Below are 11,546 nucleotides of genomic sequence, written 5' to 3' on the forward strand. Positions count from 1 at the left end.
ACTCCATTTCTAAATTAAATTTAGTATGCGATAAATTTAAAAGTTATTATGTTCCCACATGCACACAACTTTTGTGAGAATTTCTCTATAACAATTTTCTACTATGGCATGACTACACAAAATAATAAATACATATGCATTAGAAATATTAAATTATGTTTAAGCTATACTAAACTAATCATATTAAAATGTTTTATTTAGTTGCTTCAACTCCATTTCTAAATTAAATTTAGTATGCAATAAACTTAAAAGTTATTGCAACTCCTTTCACAGCTTTTTGCAATGCTAATTATTTTTTGAAATTTTCATCAACTAAAATACTGAATTTATGCTAAAAATGGTGATATTACATTTCTCACAAGCTCAAGCAAGTACTATAAAAAAAGAAACATATAGTAAAAGCAAAATATTTTTAAATGTTAAAATATTGTGTGTAATACTAACTTGACCATGTTTAGATTTTTGCATAATCCCCAATTTATCACTTAAGTTCTCTTGTTTCCAACAACAACATTCATGTTTGCATAATCCGTCTCCTAGAATGAATAATTTGCTTGAAAAACATCATTTTCTACTATTTTATACTGCACTTTACTTTCAACTTCAAATCTTCTTGTTTAATTCCTAGATTAGCTATCTTGTTCGTGAGTTCCTGTAGTGCCTCCTCAGTAAGAGAGGGATTTACTTCTGATATTCACATTGTAAATCGTGCAGCTTGAAAGTGAACATAAATGCATAATAACTTGAGTTAAAAACTATCCAATATCACTTTTTGAAATTCAAACAAATATGTTCTAAATCTTGTCCCTATATAAAATGAGTCATGAATCAATCAGCCATATTATCAAATTCCAAGGTCATTGTCACATCATTTTAACTTACCTTCAGAGCATTGGTTGATAATCTCATAAAAAACAGTAAGATTTAAAAGAAACATTTTCAAACTACTAAAACAAAGATAGAACGAAAAGATATATGGTATAGTTAAAGGACAGTGTTGAATTTAACTATTATATTTGATGGGCTTCAAGTATCATTTCTAAGTCAACAGGGTCAAGCAAAAGCAATCAGAACCTAAAGGCGGCATCATATATAAGCCTCTAAACATGGCACTTCGTATCTAAAAAATCAAAATTCAATAGTCACACTAAAATTAAAGTTTAGCAGCCATTTCTTTAATTTCTTTCATCACCATTTTTAGCGAATCCCAATATAAGTATTTAAGGAAAGACAATTACATCACATCACAAAAAAAAGATAAATAGTTAGATCATGGACTAATTCAAATCATTATAAACCATATATAATAAGGAATGTTAAGTTGGCATGAGGACATTTAAATAGTGAAATTCGAAATAAAGCACTTTTCAATCAAATATCCTTCATTTTTCTTGATCTTTAAAGATAGTAATTGATAATAAAAAGAAAAAAAGATACATATAGATAGATGATCATACTTTATCTTCAGTCATCACATGTAAATTAATAATACTCATTTCTCTCATGCTTTTGGTTCCCTCATATTTTAATTCCTTGAAATATCTTAATTTCAAATTTAGTTCAAAGATTTAAGAATACTAAAAATTAGAATCTATGAACAAAATTGGTGAAACTATGGTTGTTGGTGATAGATAATTTATATTGGACTAAGAACACACCCAATCATTTCAATTAAAAAAAAAATTGCTTTATTTTCAACATGAGTAATTAAACTGATAAATTCTTTCTCCATTTCTCTACATTCTCCCAACATGTGAAGACTTTTTCTTTTTATACTGATAAACACTAACATTATAGATAAATCCTTTGTAAAAAAGGCTATAATTTGCATCTAACTACATGACAAATATAATATGTCTCTTTGTAATCTCCTACTTAACCCACCAGGAACATAAAACAAATCATATCAAGCTTCAACACAAACAATAACAATAATACTAACAAAACATAGTTTAAGAAGAAGAACCAAACATGCAACAAAGCCAGTGATATAATTATATACCATGAACTTGGTTTTTGTGCTCGCTAAACAACACTGCAATGACAGTTTTAATGAAGTAAAATTATTTATAATTGGCCAACAAAGTTGAATAATAATGCAGTGACTAAACCTTAGATTAAGAAGTTCTTTTATCTATGTCGACATCTATGTTAAGACAACAAATTTGTATCTTTAATGTGTAACAAATAATTATATATTTGCTAATCTCATAGTCATTTCCATACTCTGTCGATTATAATAATTAAAATTTCAATTATTAGTAGCACAATAACTACATCACCTCTAAAGATCAATGGGGCAAATTGAACCGTGAACAACTCAAGCAATATCATCTAAGCTGATCAAGAAATTGAAAACACAGAAGTTCAAATCAGAGGGGGAGCGAAGAACAACACAAAAGGCAAGAGAGAGCAATTGAAAACTTTCAGCAATAATACAAAATTAGGATGAATACATCTCCTATTATCTCTGCCTTCTTCTATTAAACCGCAATCGAGGATCTACATCCAATTTCATAACATTAAGGGCACATAAAAAAGATACGATTAAACTCTTTAGTACACAGGCTAATGGAATCACTGTAGAATTCAAGTTCATGATCTCTTCTCTAATAAAATGCTAATAATCAATTAGTTAACTAAAGAAGTAAAAAAATGTTTGTTTTACATGTAGTGGCCTATTTTTAAATTAGTTAACTATAAAATTTTTTATTTTACAAAATAGGGGAAAGAAAATCTATATAATTTTCAAGTTATTATAGTTACAGACCTATAGAAAATAGTCAAGAGCATGGTTCAATGATTAAAAAACTGCCAACAAACCATAACATAAAACTGCAACAGTAGTGTATACTGAGTTAATAGAAATCACAGTACAAAATAAAAAATGGAAAACTACATTCATCATGCATGTATAGCAGAAGAAAAAGAAAATTAAAGCAGATAATTTACCAACTATTATTAGTATTATTGCTGCATATTCACAAAATACTGCATGTAATACATGACTTTAACCGTTTGCATTATCTATGTGCCCTTGAGTTTTCAATATTTATATATGGTATGAAACTCATTTTTAAAGAAAACTCAGAAACAAAATATACAGAAGTTAGTTATGGAAGGAAAAGGAAGATCAAAATTATTTAAATACATATAAACTTAGTTAAATTTTAAAGAGTGCCATCTAAGAATTAAACTGAACAAATTAAAGAAGAGAAAAAAAGATCCAATTTAAACAAAAAAAGGGTAAAAAAATAGCGATTAAGGCAGATGAATCATTCATACCGCTTTGGCAGGTGCAACTTCAGCCGGAGCACGTTGCAGCAGATTTCACACCTTGAGCTTTGTCGGAGAAGTTGTTCCTTAAAAAAAGAAATCAAGTTTTCAAATTACTTAGCAAAACCAAAAAGCAAATCAAAATTTGTAGTAACAAAAAAATCTATAAAAGTCAAAGCTACTAAATTACATAAGATGTCAACAGACAACAATGACTGCTTATTTTAAGTGTGATGTTGTTTTACTCCAGCATTTTATGAAACAACTCCTGAACTTAAGATATGCATACACCTTTGAACAACATTTTATGTTTAGGAAAGAAAAAAACTATAGCCTCTAAGAAAAACCATTGTTGCTATAAATAGCTTTTACTAAATTTCTTTAAATTATAGAAAAAACAGCCAACTTCAAGAGGGGTAGCATTTTCAAGAGAAGCAACTCTAACTTCAAGAGCAGTAGCATCTCCAACTTTCTGCTATTGCTGTTGGACTCCTAACAGTCCAAGAAACTGCTCCATGGTTTGGTTTGTTTTAAACCATCTCATCAAAGTATCACATGATTAAGTTTCAGATAAAAAACAAAATGCTCCATATTCATTAAAATTTTTACAAAAATCCCATAAACCTTCAAGATATGATAATCAAATACTTTAACATTGTAATTTGCATTAGTATATACCCAAACAAAAAGAACAAAGAATTTATTTTGCATTACTTGATGATCTTCATTGCTTCAAAATTATCTCTTGTAGAATTTCCAAAAGCAGATCTTTTTTACTGAAATCAATTCTAGCTGATAAATTAAGAACTCAAAACATCTTTCGAGAAAATTTATATTGGCATATGTGATGTGTTAGTATGAGAGGATTGACATACCAAATGAAAGAATCCCTAACAATGAGATGGTGGGTGCAAATTCAGAACACATAAATATATTTTAGTGTTGGATCCAATTAATTAAAATGAAATGGATATAACACACAAATGTTTATTCTTTCTTCTCTATATGTTATAGATTAAGGGTTGCTGAGTACAGGCATCAAACCCAAATAAATATTATTGAAGTTCCTCATGAACTCTATGATGATGAGGATGGAAGTACCGGTAAAATTGAAAAGGTCTATATAACATTAAATATATTATTGAATTGGATAAAAATGTTATCAATCATGTCAAATGAGGCATAAAATGTAGAAATTTAATGTCAATTTCATTATATAGAATCAATATCCACCATCCTAGGCAGCAATCTTTTCATTCCTCTAATATCAACATAAATGCAAATGGCAACAAAAGGAAATTTTAAAGGATAGTATTACCTGGAGGACATTGTTGGCATAATCAAAGACTCCATCAGAGACCACAACAAAGAATTATAGAGACTAAAAATTTTACTTGCAATTGTAGGTCAATCACCACCTCAGATGTTCTTTAAGAAATGACATAAGATACGAAAACAGAAAAAAAAAAATCAGCAATATAGTTAATAGAAGACAAACACGGTTAGCTATCCAACAACAAAAAGGAAACGGATTATTATAGATTAACAAAAATGTACATGCAATCATTTGAAAGCAAAAAAATATATATTTTAATGCAGATTAACCAAAATTTTAGAACTTGAAGCTGTCGTTCACCGAAGAATGGATTATAAAGGATTCTTCTCTGGTTATAATAAAATCAAACAACAAAATAAAGAGAGAACTAACCATCCTTCATTCGCAGCATCCACTGGCAAAGGAACGGCTGCGACGGCGTTCTGCGGTAGATGCAGTTCTATGGATCCAACAGCGTCGGTAACCTCCATCACCGCCGTCGCCGCCTCATTCCTCTTCTTTTCTCTGTCGATCTAGCATCCTTCTCTGTGACCGTCGTTGTCATCGCCACCCACCACTTCTTCCGTCGTGCTTTATTTCTTTACCGACCTTTTCTTCTTCTCTTCTCTGCGACATTGAAAGAGGAAGTCTGGTGCCAACTACTCCCCCTATCAGAACTGGCAACCCTCTCTCTCTCATATTCTCTTCTTGAAAGTCCTGAAACAAAATCATTTTCAATTTGAATTTGAATCAAATCCCGCCCAGTTACTTCTTTGGATTGAGAACAGCAAAGTGCCCAACATTAAAAACATAGTAACATACACTTGTCAATCATACACAGCTCCACGTGGCAAACACAGAACACTCCACTTGTCGAGCAAATACCACAACTATATTCTTATTATATATTAATAGATATTTGGCCTATGTTTTGCCAATATTTTCAGTCTTTTGTTATTAATTCATTAAATTTCATAGAATGGAGGGGGAATCACGACGGATCTAAATGCTAGTTAATCTCCAAGTGAGCCTTTCACGCTATTCAAAGCTGCTTGCCTGTGTTGCAGCAATGGACGTGAGCAAGCAAATAAATTTCAACCTGAAAAATGTAAAGGAAGCAATAAATTATATGTAGCCCAGCTCTTTATATAAGTATTGACAATATTATGCAAAAATGGTTCGAATTTACAAACTATCAAATGTTCAAATGTGATGGATTAGATGAATATGCCATATTGCCATGCACTGTAATTTTAATTGATTGATTATCATAACACTTTTCACTTTCTTATTTTATCACAAATGTGACTAGTGAACTTGCAAAGTCTAACCGGAAATGTTAGTAGACTTCAACTTTCTCCGGTGTTCCTCCTCAAAGAAACAAGCATGTCCGATTATGGGGAACAAAATCGAGCATGTCTTGTATCTCCTTTGAATTAGGAACCTAAAAGCACGAAACAAGCAAAACAGACCAGTCAGGTAATCACCACAGGTAACAGGTACAATAAAAGATTGGCGCACCTCTCCACAATGAAGGGTTACAAAAAGACCTTGTTCTCTGGCGAATTTCAATGCTGGCAAGTATCTTTTCCAAAAAAAGATAACGGGAGACTTTGATCTAAAGCATCATTACGAATTACTATGCTAGAGTCCTTGATAGATTGACATACCATTTGCCAACCTTTGGATTCCCAGATAGGTCAATTCCAACCACCCCCAAATGCCTCATTTCCAGTGCCAGTTTGACCTGAAACACAGAAATGGAGTGTTGAAGGTATTAAGTAGCAAGCATCAAACTTAAGGATGCTGAAATTACTCATCTTACAGTTTCCATAGTTGCTTCTGTTGTCTCCCTACGATCAGCACTCAAGAGAAGCCTAACAAAGATTTTCTTCCTACTATTTCCATCACATTTATCATTTGTAGCTGCGTGCAGAGATTCTAAAAGATTTCTAGGATCCTCAGTATAAGGAATCAAAGCCACATCAACCGAGCTGACAGATCTTATCCCTTCCAATACAGCTTCAACATAAGAACGTTTGCTCATTCCTTGGGAATCGTTTTTCTGTAAGGAATTAAGCCGAAAAATTCACTGTCGAATCAATAGAAAAAACCAAAAAGAAAAAAAAGAGTCCGCATCAAGTACCAAGCTCTTCTAGTTACCTTTGGGGTGGTTCTCAATTCGAGATAGACAACCTTTTCTGATGCGAAATCTTCAACAACCTGCATTCAGAAATTGCTTCTATAAATGCAAAGGCTGAAGGCATCGGATTTAGAAACACAGAAATTTAGATAGTAAGTAACCATACTTCATTCGCAATTCTTGTAACAGTCATGTGATCATCTGTATTTACAAAACCATAACCACCACCATTATAAGCCTTAAACACTATAATAGTAAAACAAGGGAAAGTCTAGAGGGCCAGCAATTCTATAGAATTTTGGCCAGCATGTAACCAGCAGAAAAATGTGAGCCATTGGATGAAATCTCATACCAATCTCACACCATCAAATCATCATTGATGGTTAGTTGATGGCTAACAATCACAAAAGTTGCTGGCCCCTAGCATTGCTCTAGTAACAATTACTAACACTAAAAGTGACAATCAAACAGTCCCTCATATCACAAACACTAGCAGAGCGCGTAATTTTTACAATCAAACAGCTGTTAAGGGTCAAAATCAGTCCCAAAATGAACATGAAGCTGAACAACAGTGAAGCGGCACACTGAAAATAAAACAAGAAAATAGGAAAGGGAAAAAGGGAAAAGGAGCATACTTTTAAGGATAACATGCTCCACTTGGGAAAAATCTATTAGACCCTTGTCCCACAAAGCTCTAGCGAGTTCTCTGTGCAACAAAAAAAAAGGGATAAGAGGAAAGAGAATGAGATGAAGAAACAAAACAAGAGAGGAAAGGAGAAAAGGAGTACAGGAGAGTGGAGCCTCTGATGGATCCATTGAGGTGAGCATGGAGTTCCACCTTTGGCATTGACATCCACCACTCCATCTTTTCTTCTTCCTCAACACTGAAACTGAAACTGCAAGTGCTTCGTTGGGTGTTGGGTAAGAGTGAGAGTACACTCTGGTTGGTTCAGAAGAGACTGGCCAATGGCCATTCACTGAACTCATCCAAGGGCGTGTATCAGACAAAAAAAAAAAAAACAGCACTCAAACATGTTGAGGATTTAGGGTTCATGCCACGATCATTGTGATAAGATCCCAATCAATGTTATACTTGCTGTTAATTTTGAATATTCAACTATTATTTCCTATCTTTGAAATACTTAGTGTTGATATTTGTATTTGTACGTTCAAAAACTTAAAAAAAAAAGATAAAAAATAAGTTTTAGTCAATTTTAAATTTATAATTCTTTTAAGAATAAACTATTAATTTTATCTACAAAAATTGAAAATACCGTCATATCTATTTATAGAAAACAGAAATTACCATTTGTATTCATAAAAAATAAATTTTTGTAGATAAAATTATCTAAACCCTCGAAAATTAAATAAAATTCCCTATACCATTCTCTCCACTACTACAACCATCATCTCCCTCTTCTCTATCTTAACGTTCTCAGCGACTCCAATCCTAACATTGATCACATCGCCGCTCAGTATCATCGCCTTACCCTCCTCTTCAACTGCCACCTTAACCTCTTCGCCACACACTCTCTCATCGGTGTCGGTAGCAACTCAACAACACCAGCACCATCATCACCAGCATAATCATTTATCGCAAAGAAATCCTAGATCTAAGGATGCCGCTCATGGCGGTCGATACCAGTAGGTTGCTCGTCAGGACCTCGAGAACAATGCCGAGGATGACTCCGCCGCCGCCAAGAATTCCAAATCGGAGAAGTTCCCTCTCAACAGCTGCGAATTCGCCACGGCCGTCGCCGTATTCTTCCTTTTCACCACTGGCCTTTTCTGCATCTACCTCACCGCCTCCGAATTTGGCCGCATCAAGCTCCCACGCACTCTCTCCGATCTTCTCCTCCTCAAGTAAATAAAGATCCCTCTTTTCATTATTATGTTATCATCTTCATAGATTTATCTAAATCAAATTAGTATTAGATGAACGTAACATTAGTGATTTAGACAGTGGGAGAAAGCATCTTTTTTTTTGTGGGAAAAAAAAAAGAAAATTTTCGAATTTGTTGTATTGTTTTCAGAGTAAGGGTGTGTTTGAATTTTTATGTAGTTTATTGTGCTTGTTTTTTTTGTATACAAAGAGAATCTTTCAGCATATGACGAAGAAGTGAAATAAGAGAGAGAGAAAAAATATTGAGAGAGAAAGAGAGAGAGATGATGGTAACAGTGGTGAAAGAAGGATAGTTTAAGAATTTTATTTAATTTTTTAGGGGTTGAATAATTTTGTCTGTAGAAATCTATCTTTTATGGCTATGGATTCTTTGCTCCTACATTTTTGTTGGTTTATCATTAACCATCATAAAAATAATTATAAAATGTACCCCATTTTTTTTTAAAAATTTATTAAATAGATTTTGATCCCTTTAACTTTTGTTATTTACACTTTTTTCCTTTATCTTTTAGTTTCAGATCCAAAGAAGAAGAGAGGTCTGCTAGGGTTTATAGATTCAATTTCAATCAACGCCATTTTCTCATCTTCTTCCTCTGTTGTATCTCTGGTTCGCCTATTCTTGCCGCCACAACACGCATCAGACGCCGCCGCTCCCTGCGTCCGCCGCCACTCCTCACAGACTCGGAGGAACGAACTATCAGTATCATCACCCTGTTAAATTTCGCAGAGAAAAAACGAGAACCAGAGCGACCCTTGATGACACTGAAATAGGACAACTTTCCTCAACCCCACTTCTTGTTGAGGACGACAAACCCAGCAAGGTATACTTTTTCCTCTGCCTTCTTTTCAGTTCGGTTTGATTCTTTTAGAATAGTCAAGATGATGAATTTTGAATCCTTAGGGTAGCTTTTCAGGCAATGATTTTTGCCCTGCTTCGAGTTTCCTTGGTGTTTTGATTTGAATTTGATATGCTTTATTTATTTATTTTCATGTCTGCTTAGGAAGTAGAGGAAAGTGTAAAAGTGCTAAAAGATGCAGCTAAGACGAGAAAGGTAGCAGCAGAGAAGGTTCTGTCTGCACTTTCTATCATTGAGAAAGCGAAAATTGATCCTTCTGGCTTTCTTGAAACCCTGGGAGGCAATGAATCCCCTGGGAGGACATGAATGCTAATTTTCACCGCTGAGGTGAACATATTTGTATTACTTTTTTGTTTGCTCGTTCTTTGGCTAGTAGTTTGATCATGGCCTTGACATTTGTTTTCAGTCTATGGAGTATGTAGTGATAAAATTATGATTCTTCCTCAGCTTAATTTGCTCTGTGCTGCATTATTATGATTATTGTTATTGCTTTGCTCTCACAAATATATTAATGTTTTTGACGGCTCTGATATGTCAATTCAAGTGATTCTAGGGTTATTATAGTGTCACAATCATTCACACTAGATTGCAGCATAGCCATCACGACTTCATACACAGTTATGAATTATGATGGGAGCAAGTAAGCTAAATCTTGGAGACAAACCCAGAGCAATGAAGCTAGTAGACTATTCCGTTCAAAAACTATATCTTGCGCAGCTTTGGATGGCTATTGAAAAATTCGACAAAATCAATCTCTGGAAAGGGTTGCAGAGCTTCAAAGTCCCCTGTGAATTCAACCTTCATAAAAAGATGCTTCACCTCACTTGCCAATTTCAGCATTTTACATATTGCATCACAGCTCCACTGGACTCCTCGCATCGACAGGAACTCCAGAACATTGAGGTTTCCGAAATCTATCATGTATACCCTCCCTGGAAACAATTAACATGAGTTGAAAGAAATATAAGAACAAGAAAACACAGCAGGTAAGAAAAAACTATATGTACAAGAATCACTTAATATGGAAAATTACCCGAACTGTTGGAAATTGAAAGCTTCTTCAAATGCCCGGTTTCAGGGACCCTGATCCAACTACAGCCTTGTACCTCAAGGGATTCAATTTTCGGAGAGATAAGAGAAAGTGAACAGTTTCCCAGACCATAAAAATCGTCCTCATGAAGCTGTTTGAGATTGAGTCATACAAGGCATGGGCAGCTGCAGAACTTGAGCAACAGAAAGAGGTTGAAGAGGCTGAGGTTTCCATGCAGGAAGCTCAGGACTACCTTGATTCTATCACGGAAAGTGCCATGGACGAGTTCCGGCGCTTCGAAGAGGAGCTTGAGAGCATGTCAAAGGCTGAAATGGAGAGCCTAGTTAACACTGCTGAGGGTGCAAGAAAGATGGGAAATTTGATGGAGAAAGCTGCCTCCATTGCTTCCAAGAAGTATATTGAGGCTGCACTCAATTCAGCCACTGCTTCCATGAAATCTGCTTGGAAGGGAATCTCTTCTGGCAAGGTCCATCCTTCTTAAAACATGACAATAACAAAATAACCCTCCTATTGAAATGTATTTAGTTAAAATCTGTAATAAGATACTTCTGTTTTAGCCTTTTGTTTTGTTATCTTCTGTTCTTATATTGCTGCTATAGAAATTGGATCAGAATTGATGTACCAAATTTGATAGGCTGAGAATTCATGATTCAGCCACCAGTGAGAATGCAAACAGATTTAATGTTCATGACACATTGAAAATCCAATACTTTCATGGATGAATCTGATATAACAGTTAGTAGTTAGGTTTATGAAGCTTAATCTCCAAGATTTGTCAGTAATGTATTTATCCCTCGATTCTTCTTAAGAGATATATTATTACTTCTTTGGTTTAATTGAATTTAGTGTCATCGAAGGGCATATGCATATCAAAAGAAATAACCATCCAATTAAAAATAACAAACATAATTATCTGCATATCTATTAAATTAAACATATAATACATTCATTATTCACATTGTTTAGTATTTTCATTGTCTATTTATACTTTTTTTATTAAA

General features: G+C 33.9%; 2 protein-coding genes across 50 annotated transcripts; one reads left to right on the forward strand and one right to left on the reverse strand.

Moving 5' to 3' along the window:
• Nucleotides 1-393: 393 nt before the first annotated feature.
• On the reverse strand, nucleotides 394-7,869 carry LOC112702652 (N6-mAMP deaminase). 48 transcript variants are annotated; one of them, XM_072205128.1, is made up of 12 exons: nucleotides 7,523-7,869; nucleotides 7,370-7,440; nucleotides 6,901-6,935; nucleotides 6,755-6,814; nucleotides 6,417-6,656; nucleotides 6,262-6,338; nucleotides 5,923-6,035; nucleotides 5,414-5,690; nucleotides 4,985-5,308; nucleotides 4,595-4,704; nucleotides 3,286-3,362; nucleotides 394-714 (listed from the first exon to the last, which is right to left on the reverse strand). In XM_072205128.1, exons 1-8 carry the CDS (start codon nucleotides 7,597-7,599, stop codon nucleotides 5,686-5,688), a joined length of 678 nt encoding a protein of 225 aa, XP_072061229.1. In that variant the 5' UTR covers nucleotides 7,600-7,869; the 3' UTR covers nucleotides 394-714; nucleotides 3,286-3,362; nucleotides 4,595-4,704; nucleotides 4,985-5,308; nucleotides 5,414-5,685. The 48 variants fall into 48 exon arrangements, with proteins under 48 accessions (XP_072061229.1, XP_072061853.1, XP_072061126.1 ...); XM_072205752.1 differs by having other exon boundaries at nucleotides 6,142-6,338; XM_072205025.1 differs by having other exon boundaries at nucleotides 7,573-7,858.
• Nucleotides 7,870-8,144: 275 nt separating this feature from the next.
• On the forward strand, nucleotides 8,145-11,238 carry LOC112702700 (uncharacterized). 2 transcript variants are annotated; one of them, XM_072205791.1, is made up of 4 exons: nucleotides 8,145-8,597; nucleotides 9,150-9,458; nucleotides 9,639-10,480; nucleotides 10,573-11,238. In XM_072205791.1, exon 4 carries the CDS (start codon nucleotides 10,670-10,672, stop codon nucleotides 11,024-11,026), a length of 357 nt encoding a protein of 118 aa, XP_072061892.1. In that variant the 5' UTR covers nucleotides 8,145-8,597; nucleotides 9,150-9,458; nucleotides 9,639-10,480; nucleotides 10,573-10,669; the 3' UTR covers nucleotides 11,027-11,238. The 2 variants fall into 2 exon arrangements, with proteins under 2 accessions (XP_072061892.1, XP_072061903.1); XM_072205802.1 differs by lacking the exon at nucleotides 8,145-8,597 and having other exon boundaries at nucleotides 9,639-9,821; nucleotides 10,039-10,480.
• Nucleotides 11,239-11,546: the final 308 nt, after the last annotated feature.

Source organism: Arachis hypogaea, chromosome 1, assembly GCF_003086295.3.
Source record: "Arachis hypogaea cultivar Tifrunner chromosome 1, arahy.Tifrunner.gnm2.J5K5, whole genome shotgun sequence".
Taxonomy (NCBI): domain Eukaryota; kingdom Viridiplantae; phylum Streptophyta; class Magnoliopsida; order Fabales; family Fabaceae; genus Arachis; species Arachis hypogaea.